The sequence below is a fragment of the Lepidochelys kempii genome, chromosome 12, assembly GCF_965140285.1.
Source record: "Lepidochelys kempii isolate rLepKem1 chromosome 12, rLepKem1.hap1, whole genome shotgun sequence".
NCBI lineage: Eukaryota > Metazoa > Chordata > Testudines > Cheloniidae > Lepidochelys > Lepidochelys kempii.
Genome location: NC_136391.1, coordinates 927149 through 948519, shown reverse-complemented (window position 1 = coordinate 948519; position 21371 = coordinate 927149). Strand labels below are relative to the sequence as shown.

General features: G+C 50.1%; 1 protein-coding gene across 1 annotated transcript; it reads left to right on the top strand.

Moving 5' to 3' along the window:
- Positions 1–14313: 14313 nt before the first annotated feature.
- LOC140896494 (sperm acrosome membrane-associated protein 3) lies at positions 14314–16138 on the top strand. The gene is made up of 4 exons (XM_073308419.1): positions 14314–14452; positions 14813–14971; positions 15298–15376; positions 16063–16138. The coding sequence occupies exons 1-4, from the start codon at positions 14314–14316 to the stop codon at positions 16136–16138; spliced, it is 453 nt and encodes a 150-aa protein (XP_073164520.1).
- The last annotated feature ends 5233 nt before the right edge of the window (positions 16139–21371 follow it).

Genomic DNA, 21371 nt, shown 5'->3' with positions numbered 1-21371 from the left:
TGAGTCACAGAGAACAGCCAGTTTGGGTGAGCCAGCTGGAGGGCTACACATATGGACATCTGTGCACAGATACAAACGTGTGTACACAAACACACACGGACGCAGCAGCCTTCTCTCCTGGAAAGAGCAGTATGTGAATCATAGAAGATTAGGGTTGGAAGAGACCTCAGGAAGTCAACCCCCTGCTCAAAGCAGAGCCAACCCCAACTAAATCATCCCAATCAGGGCTTTGTCAAGCCAGGCCTTAAAAACCTTTAAGGATGGAGATTCCTCCACCTCCCTAGATACCCATTCCAGTGCTTTACCACCCTCCTAGTGAAATAGTTTTCCCCTAATATCCAACCTAGACTTCCCCCACTGCAACTTGAGACCATTGCGCCTTGTTCTGTCATCTGCCACCACTGAGAACAGCCTAGCTCCATCCTCTTTGGAACCCCATTTCAGGTAGTTGAAGGCTGCTATCAAATCCCCCCCTCACTCTTCTTTTCTGCACACTAAATAAGCCCAGTTCCCTCAGCGTCTCCTTGTAAGTCATGTGCTCCAGCCCCCTAATCATTTTCGTTGGACTCTATCCAATTTGTCCACATTCTTTCTGGGGGGGGGGGGCGGGAACTGGATGCAGTACTGCAGGTGTGGCCTCACCAGTGCTGAATAGAGGGGAATAATCACTTCCCTCAAACTGCTGGCAATGCTTCTACTAATGCAGCCCAATATGCTGTTAGCCTTCTTGGCAAGTAGGGCACACTGCTGACTCATATCCAGTTGCTCATCCACTGCATAGGGGTTTCCATTAATCACCCCCCACAGTGGTTTTAGTTCCTGCAGGACACTCCCATGGGGACAGAATACAATCCCCAGCCTACATGAACACATACAACCTTTATACAGTTGATACCATGGCCTTGTGAGCCCAAGAGCAGGGCCAGCCCTACACCAAATCCCGCACGCCCCCCCCCTCCACCATTTGTTAAACTTTTCAATACCTTATTTATTGCCTTTGTGCCCATTTCATGACTTTGATGCACAATTTGCATGATTTAGCCCTGTCATATAAGATGATAAATTAGTATGCTAGGAACTGTAAATGTGTATATATTCATGCCATTTTTAAGCAAATAAAAATTTTGTTTCAGCTAAGCTTATAGAAACTTTAATTTTAAGAATAATTGAAATTTACTAACATCAAGAAATTGATCTGTGCACCAGCACTATGTAGACCAGTATTAAACAGAGTTACACTAGGTGAGAGTATGAGAATGTTAACACTCGTTCAGAAGGCTGCTTTTCTCATCTTTGCCCTCACGAGCTAAAGCACAGCATCAGAGGAGCCAACACTTTCACAATTATATATATATATAAAGTTGCAGCTGGGCTCTCCCTTCACTTCAGTTCATTCTTATTTCTCACTGACTGGCTGGCAACACCCCGACCCTTATGTAAGCGGGTGAATAGTCCCGCTATTGTGAGGAACCTTCCTGGCTTCTGCACTACCCCGGTGAAGTAGGCTAGCGAAAGGATCTGAGTCCTTGCTCCCACTTCCTTTACCCACTGGCGTCCCTGTCCTTAAGGACTCCCCTTCCACTCTCCTGTCTGGCAGAGTCCTCGCAACCCCAACAAGGCTGGGCCCAGGATTTCTGGGGGGCTCGACCCCCAACCCTGCTGTGGTCACCTAGGACAGGGGCTAGGGTGTCCCCACTCCGGGGTACTCTCTCTGCACTGGGCACTTCTCTGACCCACTGACCATTACATACAAGTTAAAGCAAATACAAGTTATTTAATCAACAATTAATTTTAAAAAGAATAAGGCAAAATGGGAAAGGTTAAAGGAAACACATCAGCCCGCTCTGTGGCAGGGAACACCACAAACAGTGTCTCTGAAGTGTCAGGGCAGTTCACAGTCTGCTCCTTGTAAGTCCCAGGCCTTCTTCTCAGGCCCTGGCTGTGCTGCAGGGATGCTGTGGGTTGGACACTTGCTTTGGTGGTGGCCACATGCTCTCAGACTCTGAGTGGTAGGACCCTTCTTCCCAGTGTCGCCCCCGCCCTATTGGGGTTATGATCCAAGCCTGGCCTGCAGAACCTCTTGACTGAGGAATCTCCCTGTGCTGGGCCCGCTGCCCAGGGTCCCCCTCGGTCTCCCCAGCTGCTCACTGCACCCAGCTCCAGACTGCTCCAGCCCCAGCTGCACCACTTGGTCTCTGCACTGCTGCTGCTCTGCCTCCAGCTCCCTGGGCTGCTTCTCTGGCCCCTCTGGCTCTGGTTGCTGCAGCTCTGCTCCCAGGGCAAGTCTGCTCTCTCTGGGCTGTGCCTCTGGGTTGGGGGCTGCAGCTCTGCTCCCAGGACAGGTCTGCTCTGCAGGCTGCTTCTGTAACTCTGCTCCCAGCACTGACCTGCTTCCTGGGCTGCTTTTCTGGCCCCTCTGGCTCTGGTTCCTGCAGGGCTGCTCTCTCTGGGCTGTGCCTCTGGCTTTGGGGCTGCAACTCTGCTCCCAGGACAGGGTCTGTTCTCTCTGGGCTGCTTTTCTGGTTCCTCTGGATCTGGCCCAGCTCTGCTCCCCAGCTCAGCTTGGGCCCCTGCTTTCTCCTTAAAGCTGGGCCCCACTCTGTCTGACCCAGGCAAATCCAGCTCACTCGGAGGACGGGACCTCCCTGGCCTCCTGACTCCCTGATTAGCCTGCTCCCCTTGTCATTCAGGCTGACCTGGAGCATTGGCCTTTCCCCATTGTTCCTGAGGGCTGTCAGTCTCAGGGTCCTGATTTCCCATTGACCCTTCCCCTTTTAGTACTGGGAGCTAGCCAACCAAAACACCCCCACTGAATGTTAGTAAGGGGGCAACAGTCCCCTTACATTCCCCCTTGCTAAAATTCTGCGACAGCCACAATATTCACACCAGTACATCCGGGCCCCATAGTAACACCATATACCCACATCGTATCATATTAAAAACCCATTAACAATTATCAAAAAGAACATTTAACATATTTGACATTTCACATCTATTTCTTCATACTATACATAACAATATTCATTAAAACACTTCATGAGGCCAGTAAGCCTCACTTCAGTCCCCGGAAAAATCATGGAGCAGGTCCTCAAAGAATCAATCCTGAAGCACTTACATGAGAGGAAAGTGATCAGGAACAGTCAGCATGGATTCACCAAGGGAAGGTCATGCCTGACTTATCTAATCGCCTTCTATGATGAGATTACTGGTTCTGTGGATGAAGGGAAAGCAGTGGATGTATTGTATCTTGACTTTAGCAAAGCTTTTGACACGGTCTCCCACAGTATTCTTGTCAGCAAGTTAAGGAAGTATGGGCTGGATGAATGCACTATAAGGTGGGTAGAAAGTTGGCTAGATTGTCGGGCTCAACGGGTAGTGATCAATGGCTCCATGTCTAGTTGGCAGCCGGTGTCAAGTGGAGTGCCCCAGGGGTCGGTCCTGGGGCCGGTTTTGTTCAATATCTTCATAAATGATCTGGAGGATGGTGTGGATTGCACTCTCAGCAAATTTGCGGATGATACTAAACTGGGAGGAGTGGTAGATACGCTGGAGGGCAGGGATAGGATACAGAGGGACCTAGACAAATTGGAGGATTGGGCCAAAAGAAATCTGATGAGGTTCAATAAGGATAAGTGCAGGGTCCTGCACTTAAGACGGAAGAACCCAATGCACAGCTACAGACTAGGGACCGAATGACTAGGCAGCAGTTCTGCGGAAAAGGACCTAGGGGTGACAGTGGACGAGAAGCTGGATATGAGCCAGCAGTGTGCCCTTGTTGCCAAGAAGGCCAATGGCATTTTGGGATGTATAAGTAGGGGCATAGCGAGCAGATCGAGGGACGTAATCGTCCCCCTCTATTCGACATTGGTGAGGCCTCATCTGGAGTACTGTGTCCAGTTTTGGGTCCCAAACTACAAGAAGGATGTGGATAAATTGGAGAGAGTCCAGCGAAGGGCAACAAAAATGATTAGGGGTCTGGAACACATGAGTTATGAGGAGAGGCTGAGGGAACTGGGATTGTTTAGTCTGCAGAAGAGAAGAATGAGGGGGGGATTTGATAGCTGCTTTCAACTACCTGAGAGGTGGTTCCAGAGAGGATGGTTCTAGACTATTCTCAGTGGTAGGAGAGGACAGGACAAGGAGTAATGGTCTCAAGTTGCAGTGGGGGAGGTTTAGATTGGATATTAGGAAAAGCTTTTTCACTAGGAGGGTGGTGAAACACTGGAATGCGTTGCCTAGGGAGTTGGTGGAATCTCCTTCCTTAGAAGTTTTTAAGGTCAGGCTTGATAAAGCCCTGGCTGGGATGATTTAATTGGGTATGGGTCCTGCTTTTGAGCAGGGGGTTGGACTAGATGACCTCCTGAGGTCCCTTCCAACCCTGATATTCTATGATTCTATGAAACCAATAACATAATCATCTCTAAGTCTAAGAGGAAGTACACCCTTATTAGCCCTCTGGGACCTTCTTAAAACTGGTGGTTCGTTACTCATATTTTCCAATTCCCTGTTCTCGGGTAAAAATGCGTGAGTTTGAGGGATCTGGCCATTCCCAGTAGGGTTTGGGTTTACCCCATTGGTTTTAGTCTCCTCTGGAAATGCTGCTCTGTGCCTCCTACGAGCCCTGGTAAGAATAAAAGTCCAATACTTTAGCTGGTCCCTATGTACTACTCTCCCAGGACCTCCTTGTTCAGGCTGGATAGCATACACTGGCAGTTCAGGATTGTTGTGGGTGACCACAGTGTGGGGACTTGGCTCCCATTTGTCCTGTATTTTATTACGTCTCTGGTGTCTGTGGCTACGAACTGGTACGCTGTCACCAGGTCTGATGAGAGCCCCACTGGACTTGCGATCATAAGTCCTTTTCCTACTTTGGGCTGTGTCTTTAGCTGTACTGAGCAACTTCACTGGCTGTCTTGTGGACACCTTTGACCCAGTCATCGAAATTGGTCACCTCATCCTTTGAAAAGGCTTCTTGATGCTTCTCTGGCAACACCCTTAAGTTAGCCACCTGTGCAGGAATCAGCCCTTGTCATGCCGCTTGAACTGGAACTAGCAGTCTCCCATCACATCTTTTCTGAGGAAAGGCAAATTGTTCTCCCCTCTCCCCAAATGTTACCTTCACCTGAGGGATCACCTCCTCAGGCTGCAACTCCCTAGCTTGAGTTTAGAAGACTCACTGGTACTCTTCCTTTGATGGTACTAGTCAGTACATTGGCTGACTGAAGTCCATTAGGTAGGTTTACCCCAGATGTAGGCTTTACAACAGCTCGATATCTACTGGCATTTTCTGATACACAGCAGTGTTTATCAAGGAACTTCCCTCTCCGAGGAGGAATAACAGTCTTCTGTTTTCTGCCCACTTTAACATTTCCAATCTGCCCCGCAGGGCCCAATGAATGGTTTTGTCTCTGTGCTCAAGCCAGCACTCTACTCAGCACAGCGTTCTTCTTAGAGTGCCCATCACGGTTCATCCTCCTGGTTCCTTCTTCTGGCAATGGTAGCTCCTTCAGCTCACTAATGATGTTCATCCCTAAAATCCCTGGGACTCCTTCTCCCATATGGCTCCCTTCAGAGTCTCTGTCTTTCAGGATGAAGATGCATTTCCCTGGCTGTGTCTGGCCCGTGTAGTCTATGTCTGCTTCGAGGCATCCCACCACTGGGATTGCCAGTCCATTAACTGCTGTTAGACGTACAAACTGTGTGCTGTGCATGGTCAGTTCCTTGTCTTTCAAATATTTTTGAAAATGCGACTCAGTGACGGTGGTGACTTCTGAGCAAGTATCTAACAAACATCTGGTCTTCACCCCTGCTATACATACTTCAGCAGTTAGACAGTTTCCAAATGCTCGCTTACAGAAGTCATTAGGTATGCTGGCATTGCCCACATTCCTTTCAACACTGTATGCAGAGTGATTTTCCACCAAGGAGAGGCCTAGGAATCCTTCTGCCACTGCTTGGCCTTCTACTGTAGATGGACCACTCGCTCCTGGTGCCCCATTGGTTTTCAGTGCCTGGGACTCTGTTCTCCCTCTCAGTGGACGTTCCCGGCTAGTATGCCCTGGCTTTTCACAAGTGTAACAGATGTACCTTCCCAGCTCATCCTTTGGTGGGGCTCTTCGGGATCCCGGTGTCCTTGGATACTTTGATATACTAATGGGATTTTTTTCCTTCATTAACTCAGTCATCACTTTTATCATCTCCTCCTGTTGGACCGCCAGTTTTTGGACAACCTCACTTAAACTTTCCAGTGTTAACTGTGTTTGGGGTAGGGCCTTTTCCCCAGCAGCTGCATTAACTAGGCTCCCCACTTCGTGTACGGGGGTTAGGCTTGGCTGTCTCTGTCACAGGAACTTCCTCTTCTTCTGACCACATAATGGCAGCCTGCATGAGTTCATGGAACTTCTTACTGGGCTCTTCCTTAAACCTCCTTTTCATTTTGCGGTGGAAGGAATCATCCTGGAGCCCCAGCACTAACTGCTCTTTCAGAACCGTATCTGGGTCTGGAACTCATTGAGGGTCTCGCCACTCCACTTTGCTCATTCTCTCCTGGAGGTCATACACATATGCCCAGATAGTTTCACTGGGTTCCTGCTTTCACTCAAAGAACTCCTTTAGTCGGGTTCCAATAGGTACCTTGTCTCCATACACTTCTAGGAGGAGTTCAAACACCTTTTCCACCTCCTTTTTGTCTGCCACTGCCATGAACTTTACTGTGGCCTTGGCATGGCCCTTGAGGTGCTCCTCTACGAAGTCCACATGATCTTCTTCAGGTACTCTTAGCACACGCAGAGCCACCTTCACAGACTTGACCCACTCCTCTACCGTAATGTCTCCTGGTCTAGTCGGAAAGCCACCGAACTCCGTGACCTTCCACTCCTGTGGGACATAAATAGTAGGGGGTTTCTTAGCTTCTGCTGCCTGTTGGTCTATTACCGCCTTAGCCAGTGATAAGGTTTCTCTCTGTTCTGTTCTAGCTTGTTGTAATGCCTCAGCTTGGTCTGACAATCTGCATTGAAGTTCAGCAAACTGGGCCCATAGTTCTTCAATTCCAGCCATGGTAGGGTTCTTGACCAGGCCTGGACAGTGCTATCAGAACTCAACCAGTAAACCAATGGGGTGGACCCTGTGGATAGGATCCTGTTCGTGACACCAATTATGTAAGCGGGGGAATAGTCCCGCTATTGTGGAGAACTTTCCTGGCTTCTGCACTACCCCGGTGAAGTGGGCTAGCAAAAGGATCTGAGTCCTCGCTCCCATTTCGTTTACCTAGAGGCCTCCCTGCCCTTGAGGACTCCCCTTCCACTCTCCTGTCTGGCAGAGTCCTCGTAAACCCAACAAGGCTGGGCCCAGGATTCCTGGGGGGCTCGATCCCCAACCCTGCTGTGGTCACCTAGGACAGGGGCTAGGGTGTCCCCACTCCAAGGTACTCTCTCTGCACTAGGCACTTCTCTGATCCACTGACCATTACATACAAGTTAAAGCAAATACAAGTTATTTAATCAACAATTAATTTTAAAAAGGATAAGGCAAAATGGGAAAGGTTAAAGAAAACACATCAGCCCGCTCTGTGGCAGGGAACACCACAAACAGTGTCTCTGAAGTGTCAGGGCAGTTCACAGTCTGCTCCTTGTAAGTCCCAGGCCCCTTCTCCGGCCCTGGCTGTGCTGTAGGGATGCTGTGGGTTGGACACTTGCTCTGGTGGTGGCCACACGCGCTCAGGCTCTAAGTGGTAGGACCCTTCTTCCCAGCGTCACCCCCGCCCTGTCGGGGTTACGATCCAAGCCTGGCCTGCAGAACCTCTTGGCTGAGGTGTCTCCCTGTGCTGGGCCCACGCCCAGGGTCCCCCTCGGTCTCCCCAGCTGCTCACCACACCCAGCTCCAGACGGCTCCAGCTCCAGCTCCACCACTTGGTCTCAGCCCTGCTGCTGCTCTGCCTCCAGCTCCCTGGGCTGCTTCTTTGGCCCCTCTGGCTCTGGGTGCTGCAGCTCCACTCACAGGACAGGTCTGCTCTGCAGGGTGCTTCTGTAACTCTGCTCCCAGCACTGACCTGCTTCCTGGGCTGCTTTTCTGGCCCCTCTGGCTCTGGTTCCTGCAGGTCTGCTCTCTCTGGGTTGTGCCTCTGGCTTTGGGGCTGCAGCTCTGCTTCCAGGACAGGGTCTGTTCTCTCTGGGCTGCTTTTCTGGTTCCTCTGGATCTGGCCCAGCTCTGCACCCCAGCTCAGCTTGAGCCCCTGCTTTCTCCTTGGCTCAGCCCCACTCTGACCCAGGCAATTCCAGCTCACACAGAGGACAGGACCTCCCTGGCCTCCTGACTCCCTGATTAGCCTGCTCCCCTTGTCATTCAGGCTGACCTGGAGCATTGGCCTCTCCCCATTGTTCCTGGGGGCTGTCAGTCTCAGGGTCCTGATTCCCCATCGACCCTTCCCCCTTTTTAGTACTGGGAGCTAGCAACTAAAACAACCCCATTGAATGTTAGTAAGGGGGCAACAGTCCCCTTACACTTATATACCCATAAGGGTGTGGCTGACCTTCTAGGACGTTGGAGGAAAATGTAGTTCTCAGAAAGTCTGGAAGATTCCATGAGGTTCTACAAAGGTCCAGATATCTAGGACATTGGAGGAAAATGTAGTTCTCAGAAAGTCTGGAAGATTCCATGAGGTTCTACAAAGGTCCAGAACATTCTCAGAGGTGACCCCACATATGGAATACCTGAGACATTTTACTTCAAACATTCTATTTTCCCTTTTGTCACTAACAAAAACAGCCCCCTGAGCCCCCTGCCAAGAGTGCAAAATCTCTGTCACAGCTTCCCCTTTCGGAAAAGGGCCAGCAAGCGGTCTGGACCAGTAGCCTGGGAAAGCCTGCAGGTTGTGCCATGTCTGCTACTATGTCTGGTAATTTCAAATTTCAGCTATTCAGATAATAAATCAGCTTATAACAAGCTGGCACATCATTCATAAACCAGCTGGTTGACAACGACCCCATATACACATGTTCGTTTTAGACCCTGCAGAGAGGATTTGCAGCAGAGGTCTCCCATGCCCCCCTTATATCTGTCACCCCAAAACCTTTGGATGTGAACCTGAGACCTATTCCTCCCACCCGGTGCCTAGGGATGGTGACTTTGTTCCTTAAGGCATCAGCAGCCCTGGTGCTGCCCTGGAGTTCACTCTCTTGGGGCATTATGGGGACCAGGCAAGGCCTGGCTCTGAACCATGCACACTGCTTGAAATCACGGAGGGAGCCCAACCTCTGGTAAGGGACCCTCTCTCACAGCCAAAGCCCCTACTCTGCTCCATCTCCTCTCAGGTCAGGGCCTGGGGATCCTGTGGCATCCTCCCAGGTTCTCTGGGTACAGGGAGTAGTGGATTGACCTCCCCATCCTCCCGCTGGGTTAACCTTTGTTCCCACATGCTGAGGTGAGATGAAGATTTCTCCCTCTTCCATCCTGTTCAAGGTCATTCAGATTGTCACAGACCATCTCTGCATGGGATGGGGAAGGCTGCTTCCTTCCCTGAGGGCTTTTGGGGTGTGTCTGCCTCAACTATCGGAGGGGTAGCCATGTTAGTCTGTATCCACAAAAACAATGAGGAGTCCGGTGGCAATTTAAAGACTAAGATTTATTTGGGCATAAGCTTTCGTGGGTAAAAAGCCCACTTCTTCAGATGCAACTGCCTCAACTCTTGCTTCTGAAGGGTTTTTGTCTGGCGAGAATCCCTCAGGGGTTGTCATTGCCTCCCCCTCCCAATGGACACACTGCTCCACTAGAGCGAATTCCATCACTAGCTGTGGTGGGATAGCCAAGGCAGAGGGGCCTGGCTCAATCTTTTCTCTCCAATAAAATGCTCCAATCTGGAGAGTCTGGGAGCATAACAAAGGCAAGGCAAACTTGGCTTCATAACAGAGTGTTTGGCAGTCTTCCCTCTAGAGGCTATGGAACACACCTCCTTCCCAAGGAGGTCAGTGTGGAGTGAACACCATAATATCGCTGCTAAAATCAGAACTTTCTGCTTAGCAAGCCAGTACAAACACCTTGGGCTACTGAAAGCTGTCTGTCTCATAGGCAAGTAGCCACAGGTTCAAATCCTAGCCACATGCACAGATAGCTACTTGAGCTAGAGAAGCAGCACTTTTATCTGATAGTGGTACACGGGTACTGAAGTCCTCAAATGGACCAGGCGGTCAGCATTTGAATCCCATAATGATATTTACTGCGTAACAGAAAGTGCTCCCTGCCCTGCTGCAGCAAAAATGGAAGCTGGGATCCAGACTTCCAAACAAGATAGGAAACAAAGGGTAGGACTAAATGGTTAGTTTTCAGAATGGAGGGAGGTAAATAGCCAGGTTCCCCTACGGACCTGCACTGCACCAGTGCTGTTCGACATATTCAGAAATGCTCTAGAAAAGGGGATAAACAGCTAGGTAGTGAAATTTGTGGACAATACAACATTTACTCAAGATAGTTAAGTTCAAAGGTGACTGGGAAGAGTTACAAAGGAATCTCACTAAATTGCGCAACAAAATGCAATGTAAATAAATGCAAAATGATACACATTGGAAAACACAATCCCAACTATACATACAAACTGATGGGTCTGAATCAGCTGTACCGGAATGTGAAAGAGCACATCAACGTCCTATTCCGCATCTAGGCATGCATGTATCCCTAACCCTCCTTGCCCCAAGAGTCCGCACTGAACAACTTCCTTCCCAAAATAAAAGCTGCTTACTGGGAACCTCCTCTGGTGTTTGTCCTTCCCCAAGCACCGGCCGCTGTGACTGGCTACCTTCCTCTTGGCTTGAGAACAGCTCCTGGCTGCATGCATCTAGGGATGCCGGGGTGTCTCCCTCTTCCTCAGCACCCTCGCTCCCGCTTTCCTCCTCCTCCTCCTGCCTTGTTGAACTGGGCTCTGAAGTGACCAGGGTGGTCCTTGGAGTAGAGGTGGAGTTGCCCCCAAGTATATTGCATCCAGCTCTTTGTAGAAATGGCAGGTCGTGGGGACAGCACTGGAGCGGCCGTTTGCCTTGCAGGCTTTGTGGTAGGTGTTCTATAGCTCCTTCACTTTAACCCTGCACTGCAGTGCGTCCCGGTCATGGCTCCTTTCCATCATGTCCCTTGATATCTGCTCGAAGGAATCGACTGGACAGCTTCCTCCACCCAAATACTGATGAGGTCCAGCACCTCGCCATTGCTCCATACTGGGGATCACGTGGTGCGTGGAGGCATGGTCAGCTGGAAAGGTTAGCTGAGAGCACTCCATGCCTTGCTGAGCAAACAGGAAGGGAATTTTCAAAATTCCCAGAGAATTTAAAGGATGGGTCTGATGGTTGGTCACCTGAGGGCAGGACAGTACTATAGCCCCGTTGTAGGTGGTGGCTATTAAGGTAACCACCGTAAGCAGCAGGGTGGGAAAAAGACAGAAGTGAAAGCTTTGGCCATTCATTATTTGGAGGTTTGTTATGGTCAGTTGTCTGACTCTTATTGCAGCAACAGAGACACACTGGTCTTGTATTATTCCAGAACTGAAATATCTTTAAAATCATGATGAGATTACTGGTTCTGTGGATGAAGGGAAAGCAGTGGATGTATTGTTTCTTGACTTTAGCAAAGCTTTTGACACGGTCTCCCACAGTATTCTTGTCAGCAAGTTAAAGAAGTATGGGCTGGATGACTGCACTATAAGGTGGGTAGAAAGTTGGCTAGATTGTCGGGTTCAACGGGTAGTGATCAATGGCTCCATGTCTAGTTGGCAGCTGGTGTCAAGTGGAGTGCCCCAGGGGTTAGTCCTGGGGCCGGTTTTATTCAATATCTTCATAAATGATCTGGAGGATGGTGTGGATTGCACTCTCAGCAAATTTGCGGATGATACTAAACTGGGAGGAGTGGTAGATACGCTGGAGGCCAGGGATAGGATACAGAAGGACCTAGACAAATTGGAGGATTGGGCCAAAAGAAATCTGATGAGGTTCAATAAGGATAAGTGCAGGGTCCTGCACTTAGGACGGAAGAACCCAATGCACAGCTACAGACTAGGGACCGAATGGCTAGGCAGCAGTTCTGCGGAAAAGGACTTAGGGGTGACAGTGGACGAGAAACTGGATATGAGTCAGCAGTGTGCCCTTGTTGCCAAGAAGGCCAATGGCATTTTGGGATGTATAAGTAGGGGCATAGCAAGCAGATCGAGGGACATGATCGTCCCCCTCTATTCGACATTGGTGAGGCCTCATCTGGAGTACTGTGTCCAGTTTTGGGTCCCACACTACAAGAAGGATGTGGATAAATTGGAGAGAGTCCAGCGAAGGGCAACAAAAATTATTAGGGGTCTGGAACACATGAGTTATGAGAAGAGGCTGAGGGAACTGGGATTGTTTAGTCTGCAGAAGAGAAGAATGAGGGGGGATTTGATAGCTGCTTTCAACTACCTGAGAGGTGGTTCCAGAGAGGATGGTTCTAGACTATTCTCAGTGGTAGAAGAGGACAGAACAAGGAGTAATGGTCTCAAGTTGCAGTGGGGGAGGTTTAGATTGGATATTGAGGAAAAACTTTTTCACTAGGGAGGTGGTAGAATCTCCTTCCTTAGAAGTTTTTAAGGTCAGGCTTGACAAAGCCCTGGCTGGGATGATTTAATTGGGGATTGGTCCTGCTTTGAGCAGGGGGTTGGACTGGATGACATCCTGAGGTCCCTTCCAACCCTGATATTCTATGATTCATGACTGATGTACAAGGCGAGTCCAGTGAACCATTTTAGAACATTGCATGGCAGATGCTGTCATCTCATACACCTTTGGAAGATGCGAGTCAACACACATTGTGACTGTTGACACCAGTCACAAATTATGGACCACACTGTAAATCAGTGCTCACTTTGATTGTTTGCTACTGGCATATCAGATTTACATCAAGCCATTTCCGAAGGTGCCCTCTGGCTCACTAATCTGGACTAGGTTATTTGAATATCTCTAATCACCTTTCTTGCCATACGAAAGATGAATACATTCTCAGAGAAGGGTGTAAGCTTGCTGTGTGAACCACAAAGCTGAGCATTCCAAGTTTTTCCTAATATCCAACCTAGACCTCCCCCACTGCAACTTGAGACTTGTTCCGTCATCTGCCACCGCTGAGAACAGCCTACCTCCATCCTCTGTAATCCCACTTCAGGTAGTTGAAGGCTGCTATCAAATCCCACATCACTCTTCTCTTCTGCAAACTAAATAAGCCCAGTTCCCTCCAGCTCTCCTCATAAGTCATGTGTCCCAGTCCCCCTAATAATTTTCGTTGCCCTCCGCTGGACTCCCTCCAATTTGTCCATATCCTTTCTGTACTGGGGGGGGGGCCCAAAACTGGACACAGTACTCCAGCTGTGGCCTCATCAGTGCCGAATAGAGGGGAACAATCATGTCCCTCGATTGGTGGCAATGCCCCTACTTATACATCCCAAAATGCCATTGGCCTTCTTGGCAACAAGGGCACACTGCTGACTCATATCCAGCTTCTCGTCCACTGTAATCCCCAGGTACTTTTCTGTTGTTTTTCTTTCTGTTTGTTGCACCCTAGAAGTGATATGAATTGTCTGTCACCACAAGGAGAAAGATAGACTGTAACTTAGAACTTTTGGTGTAGCTGTACTTGATCAGCTTTAACACAGTAGACCAATACTCCCCGGCTCCACCCCTGAAGCTGGGGCTAGAACCATACTTTTATCTTGGAGCTCACAGTAAGGGTACACTTTGTAGGCCCAGTAGTGACAACAGACCCATGCCTCAGACAGGGAAGGTTCTAGAAGCAGTGAAGCCATGACATCACAAGTTCCCAGGGGGTTCTGGAACACTAGCCCTGACTTTGGCACTCAGGAGGAATCTGGGACTTGCTGCTGCTCTACACTCCACAGGCCCAGTGAGCAGCTATCTGGAACGGGATCCAAGAATCCAGGCAGGGGCCAAAACTCACAGTTCCTATTCCAGCTAGGCCCACAAAGGGGGAAGGACAGCCATCAGCACCCCTGCAGCCCTGACAACACTCCATGATCCCCGGGGCTGTCAGCTTCCATGCAGTGCTGGCCCCCTGGGCCCTCTTCGCTGGCCTAGCCATGGCGCCTAGTCTGAGGGCTGCCCAGCAGAGTGGGCAGACAGGCTCCAGGCTCTCATTACTATGGTTGCCCTGCTGATGGTAAGGTCCCACAACAGACACTAACCCAACTGCTTGCCTCCTCCTTCACAGTGCACCTTGTGTAAGCAGCTTGTGCTGGGCCTGGGGCCCCAGCTGTGCTCAGACATCACCTAGAGTGCAGCCTCCAGCTCTGGCCACACTGCAGGAATGGCAGCGCTCGTGCTCCTGTCCATCGTGGCCTGCCTCCTTGTGGGGAACATGGGAAAGATCTTCCGGCGCTGCGAGCTGGCCCAGGTGCTGCACCAGGCAGGGATGGATGGGTTCCGAGGCTACAGCCTGGCTGATTGTGAGTGATCTCCTGGCCTCCTCATGAGGCTGTACATATATTTCCTTCCCCTCCCCCTGGGGCTCGGTGCGTATCCCTCCCCCTGCCCTCCCCCTGGGGCTCGGTGCGTATCCCTCCCCCTGCCCTCCCCATGGGGCTCGATGCGTATCCCTCCCCCTAGGGTGACCAGACAACAAGTGTGAAAAATGGGGACCGTGTCGGGGGTAATAGGCACCTACATAAGACAAAGCCCCAAATGTCAGGACTGTCCCTATAAAATCGGGACATCTGGTCACCCTACTCCCCCGGCCCCATCCTGCATGGGGCTCTGTGCATATCCCTCCCCCCGCCCTCCCCGTATATTACTAAATCCTGTACCAGGGCTGTGCATGGCGTTCCATGAAAGCCGGTTCAACACGGACACCGTGGATCATGAAGCTGATGGCAGCACTGACAACGGCATCTTCCAGATCAACAGCCGCCAGTGGTGTGATGACTATAAGCGCTCCGCCCGGAACCTCTGTCACATGCACTGCAGTGGTGAGTAACTCCTTTCCAGTCCTGGTCCTGACCCCTAGGCCATGGCTCAGTGCTAGAGACCTGTGCGGCAGGGAGCAGGGTGGGGCCTGTAGGGGGCAAGTCCTCCTGGTAGTCAGGGGAACCAACGTCAGGCCCAAGACATTTTGGAATGGCAAAGGAAGGTCACCCTTGCCTTCAGTGGACAGCAGAGGGCAGCACAATGGGGGCTGGGTTGGTTGGCTGAATGGTGGTATCTCCTGCTAGGAGGACCAGGGCTCCCATGCTACAGTGTTGAGCTTCCAAGGGTTATGCCCTATCCTCACTCTCTTCTCCTCCCCCACCACCAGATTTGCTGACCAGTAACATCAACGATGACATCGTGTGTGCCATGCAGATTGTGCAACAGCCAAGGGGAATGGGGGCCTGGTAAGGGGGAGCTGGTGGAGGGGTGGGGGTGGAGTGCCAGTGTAGCAGTGCATGGCAAAATATGCAGCACAGGGTAACATGGCACTATGCTGCCCACCCAGCTCTGCAGCACGCAACATGAAACCGCACAGCACTACACACCGCTATACAGCTTTACACAATGTACTGCTACAGCACGGAACTACATAGTCAATGCCATGAAACACAATGTTATACAGCTGTATTTAGTGCAACAAGGCACTACACCAGACAACCCCACGATACAATGCAGTGTAAAGAAAACATACAGTGTAGCGCAGTACTTTGTTTATACAACCAAACAAAAGACAAAACTCCACAGAGCAACAAGGCTGTTAACATGCTGCCCTGCCCATAGGCAGCTGCATCTCAGTGCTGGACAAGCAATCCTTATGCAGTGTTGCTGTTCCCCAAATGCTCCACCCCGGAGGCAACTACTGCTCAGCACCCTGGGAGTTATCCCCATACATTTTCACTGTGTGGTTGTAACCTGGCTGCCCCACCCGAAAGGCAGCTGCATCTCAGAGCCTGGTGAGTAAACCCTGCATAGCTGTTACCCAGCTGCCCCGCCCAGAGGGCTGCATCTTAGGACTGGCCCATCCTGGCCCAATGCGACAGCACTGCTCTCAATGCCAGCTGATCTTGCTTTCTTTGTTTATCCTTCTCAGGCTGGCCTGGAGGAAACACTGTGAGGGCCATGACCTCTCACAGTGGGTGGAAGGATGCAATGTGGGAAGTAGATGAAGGAGCACCTTTGGATGCCCTGGACCTGCTAGATGCGGTGTACTGCAGTCACATTAGGCCCCTGCAGATTTAGCACCTCATTGAAATCCTCTGTGAGCAACTGCTTCTCCTTCTTAACTAGCTCCAAAGTGGGTCTTTAACTGTGGGGGAGTGTTGTCCCCCTAGTGGGATTGCACCGTAGGGTGCTGGGAGCAGGTTTTCCTGAATAAAGCTATCTGACAGTCTAATGACAAAAGGGTCACAAGTTTTATTTAGAGACGACAATAGGATCTTGGGGGGGGGGGGGGGGGCTGAGAGTCAGGACTCCTAGGTTTCAGAGTAGCAGCAGAGTAGGAGTAGAACTCCTAGGTTCTATCCCTCGCTCTGGGATGTGAGTGGGGATTCTAGTGACAAGATTGGGTGAAGGAGGGCTGAGTGTCAGGGCTCCTGGATTCTATTCCCAACTCTGGGACAGGCTGGGAGTCAGGATGCCTGGGTTGTATTCCTGACTGTGGGAATGGCTGGATGTCAGGAATCCTGAATTCTGTTCCCATTTCTGTTAATTCATCTCCTTGGAGCCTGTTTCTATCTATTGTGGCCCCCTTGTCACATTAACTCTGAAGCAGCTACTATCTACAATGAGACCTGGGGGAAGATGGAGTCCTCCTGGCCATCTCAGGGAGGGCAGGCTCATCCCCACAGAAGGGGGGGGGGCGAAAAGTGACCCTTTGCACACAAGGAACTGTAAAATACAAAACTCAATACAATACACTTCTTGGTTTAGCATGGTGAAGGGCCTCTTTGCCTTTCCTGATCCTCCGCTGCGCCCATGTGATTGCTTCATTGTGTTTACATAAATCCCCAGTGGCTTACATGGGAAATGTTTTCAAATTCCCCAGCTAAGGCCACACACATTCCAGTGTCAGTCACTTAAACTGAAGTCAATTCATCTGTCGGACTCTATGGTGGTGGTGGTGTGGAGTGAATGGGGATAAATAGATAGCCAGGTGTTTATGGTGATAGACAGACAGATGCATAGGGCAATAGAAGAACAGACAGAGGTGAAGCTAGGAGTGGGAGAAGAAGACTAGTGGTATTTGAGGTGATCAGAGGGCAAGCAGAAGGAGCTAGTGGCTCTGGGCAGCCCCAGACCTGTGTGAACTGGTCCCATATGCTGGTCAGATTTGCCTGTGCCCTGATCCTAGCCCCACTGCCTGTATGACCAGCATGGGTGCAGGGACCTATGTACCCCTCTAGCTCCAACTGGGAACAGGTTGAAGGGACAAGCCTGAGCATGTTCAGTGCTCCCCTTCTTCAGAGTGTGTTGCACAGCCTGGATAGGTGGTTAAAACGCCAGAACAAACCACTCTTGGATACATTACTGCACATAGCCCTGTGGCTGGGGTTTGATTAAATAAAAATTAGCAGTGAAGCTGCAGCACTGCCAAATAGTGCAACCCCCTCCTGCTTTGGTATAAATAATTCAGTCAGCACAGAACCCAGGAGTCCTGATTCCTGCACTAAGCATTGATGAATGGGGAAACTCCACATCTCTCTGCTAGCAGGTTATTTTCCTGCATGTTACAAAGCAGCAACCAGGCAATATATTGGGCCTGAAGCCTTCAGCACCTAGGAAACTCCAACTAGTACAAAATGCTTCAGTGTGTCTCCTCAGAAACTGGCTACCATGAACACATCAAACCTGTCCTGCATTGCCTCCTCTGGCTCCCTATAGAATTTAAACAAGTTCAAGGTCTCAGTCCCTGTCTTCAACGTGCTCCATGGACTTGGCTGAGGGTATTGAAATGACTGTCTAAAGAGACTTTAGGTGAAGAAACTGATTATTTGGGTCATTATTTCCTTGGTGCAATCCCGTTCATTTACAAAGAATGGCCGCACAGGCCTGTTTCCATGAACACAGCAGAAACAAACAACAGCAGGCAGTTTCCTTATTCAGAAATCAAAGGACATGTCTACACTAGCACTTCTGTCACTATAACATATGTAGCTCAGGGGTGTGACAATCTCCCCCCCCAGCAATATAAGTTACACCGACAGAAGCACTAGTATGGACAGTGCTAGGGTGGTGGGAGCGCTTCTTTCGCCACCCTAGCTACTGCCATTTGTTGGAGGTGGTTTAATTATGTTGACAGGACAGATCTCTCCCAGTACAGCTGTGCTGCTGTAGGCTCTTTAGTGTAGACATGGCCTCTCTCCCCAAAAAGTACTGCATTCAAAAGGAAGCCCTGCCTCTTGCTTCCTGCCAGGGTCACACTCACAACTAGAGCTGGCTGAAACTTTGGGGTTTCACAAGAAAGTTTGGTATTTTGCAATTTGGTTTTGTTTCAATTCTGGACATACCAAACATTTCAGGGTCACAGTTCTCTCCCATTTCTCACTGAGCGTTGTGTTGAAGCTTTTGAACAATTTTTTAGTTTTCTCATGTTACGGGGGTCAGAAGGATTTCCAAAAACAGCTGAGTTTTCTCACCGTATGTTTCTCCTGCAGCTTTTGTGCTAAATTTAGTTGAGATTTTGGTTGTTAGGATCCAGTAAATATCTGTAGTGGCAAACGTGTTGGCAGTAACTGCAGAAAACTTGTGTTTTCTGTGTGTTACACAGTGATTCTAAGTTTTCCATTATGAAATTACCTTGGTGCGCAGAATCTGGTGGTCATTTCAGTTATTTGCCAGCCTCTTCAGAGTTTCTGCTTTAGAACCAACAAACTCAGCATGATCTAAGACAGTGATTCTCAATCAGGGGTCTGTGGCGGCCCCGACTCCCCCTGCAGGGCTGAAGCTGGAAGCCGAGGGACTGAAACCTGGAGCCCATGCAGGGCTAAAGCTGGGAGCTGTGGGGCTGAAGCCCTGAGCCCCAGTGCTCTCAGCGGGGCAAAAGCTCTGAGCCCAAGGGTGGAGTTGAAGGGGTAGGGGGAAGAGAAGGGAAGGGAAGGGGTCGGAGGCGGGTAGGGGTGCAGGAACAATTTCTATAGTAGGGGTGCTGAGAGCCATTGAACCAAATTGTAAACCATGTATAGAATGTAATCCACTTCAACACCTAGTTCCAGCACCTGTGGCGGCAGGAAGTCAAAGCCGGGCAGTGTGGGGCAGCTGCTGCTCTGGATGGTGCCATGGAGCAGGCAGCAGCGGTGGTCCCGTCTCCTGCTGCTGCCTGGGATTGCAGCTGCTCCTAAGCTCCCAGCCCACTTTGACTGCTCATGCAGTCAGTAAGAGCCCCCCAGGCAGGGGGATTCAGCTCAGAGGATGCAGAGTCCTTGGGTAGCAGTGATGACAAGGGGGCCCTCCCAAGCTACCCCTCTGCCCACACACAGCCCCTAGCTAATCCGTCTCTGCACCCTGAGTTACCCCCTGCCTGCACAGCCCCTAGCTACCTCTGCCTTCACCCTGAGCTACCCCTCTGCTCGCACACAGCCCCTAGCTACCCCCTCCCTGCACCCTGAGCTACCCCTCTGCCCGCACGCAGCCCCTAGCTATCCCCTCCCTGCACACAGCCCCTAGCTCCCCGGCACATGCATCCTGAGCAACTTTCAAATTTTTTGAGCTGAGCCCCACCCCTTGAGTTATAATTTTTCATTGCTCCACCACGACCCAGACAGGTGAGTTAGGGGGTGGAGGTTGCGCTCCCTCCCTGGACCCTGCCATGTGGAGATGGCCTGAGCCCCACCAGCCCCTGCCCTCCAAATACAGAAGTTAAACTACGCTATGCCTGAGGTCCCCTCCTGCCTTGGAGTCCCAAGTCCCCTCCACCCAGATCCTGCAGTTTTTATAGCATGTTTAGGGGATCTTCAGAAAGAAAAAGGTGGAGAACCCGTGATCAAGGAGATGCATTAGCCCAGGCTACATGTTATTTACATGACAGGTAGCAAAGTACAAGCTCATCCACTGATGTGGCACAACAGGGGTAAGTAAGCAGCAGTTGTCTCTGTATTCTTCTCGCACTGTGTAAAACAAAGCCTTCAACTTGTTTGCATGCTTGAAAATGGCCCCGAATCCAATGATGCAAGATTTCAGGTCTTTCATTTCTTCTTGGTGGTGTTGGTCCTGTTTTGAGCAGGGGATTGGACTAGATGACCTCCTGAGGTCTCTTCCAACCCTGATATTCTATGATTCTATGATTCTGTAGTAGTAGCTGCTGACAGCGCAACATTAATCAGATCAGCAGGACAGGTATTATGTAGCAGCTCCGTTTTCCAATTGAGTTTAATCTCCATGCCCACTTAGCTATGTAGGAAGCAGAATCTATTAGTTGTGGCCACATTTTCCAAGTTTATTGGTACATCGTGTGACCCGGTGAGCCTAGGGTAGCCCTCACTGGAAATGCCAAGGTCAGGGCAACCTGCAAAAGAGAGAGCAGACATTCCCAAGACTGGTGGTTAACACGAAAGTTAAACTCTTCAACCAGTCACAAACTGTGCTTCTGATCCCCCACACTGGTTATCAAGAAGCAAAAAAAGAAACCAAACAGCCCCCTTTATTGCATTCCAGTTCTCTGGCTCCCAGTCAGGACCTAGGTGCAGTAAGGTGAGGAGTTACTTAAAAACTCTTCTCACTACAAAATTTTCTTCTGAACCCCACAGGGCCAGCCACATTGCTTGGTGAGTATTAGGTTGGATCTTGCCCAAAATACCACGCTGCCAGCCAATCCTTTAGTATCTAAAATAAAGGTTTATTAAAATTAAAGAATGGATGGATTCACCAAGGGAAGGTCATGCCTGACTAATCTAATTGCCTTCTATGATGAAATTACTGGTTCTGTGGATGAAGGGAAAGCAGTAGATGTATTGTATCTTGACTTTAGCAAAGCTTTTGACACGGTCTCCCACAGTATTCTTGTCAGCAAGTTAAAGAAGTATGGGCTGGATGAATGCACTATAAGGTGGGTAGAAAGTTGGCTAGATTGTCAGGCTCAACGGGTAGTGATCAATGGCTCTATGTCTAGTTGGCAGCCGGTGTCAAGTGGAGTGCCCCAGGGGTCGGTCCTGGGGCTGGTTTTGTTCAATATCTTCATAAACGATCTGGAGGATGGTGTGGATTGCACTCTCAGCAAATTTGCGGATGATACTAAACTGGGAGGAGTGGTAGATACGCTGGAGGGCAGGGATAGGATACAGAGGGACCTAGACAAATTGGAGGATTGGGCCAAAAGAAATCTGATGAGGTTCAATAAGGATAAGTGCAGGGTCCTGCACTTAGGACAGAAGAACCCAATGCACAGCTACAGACTAGGGACCGAAT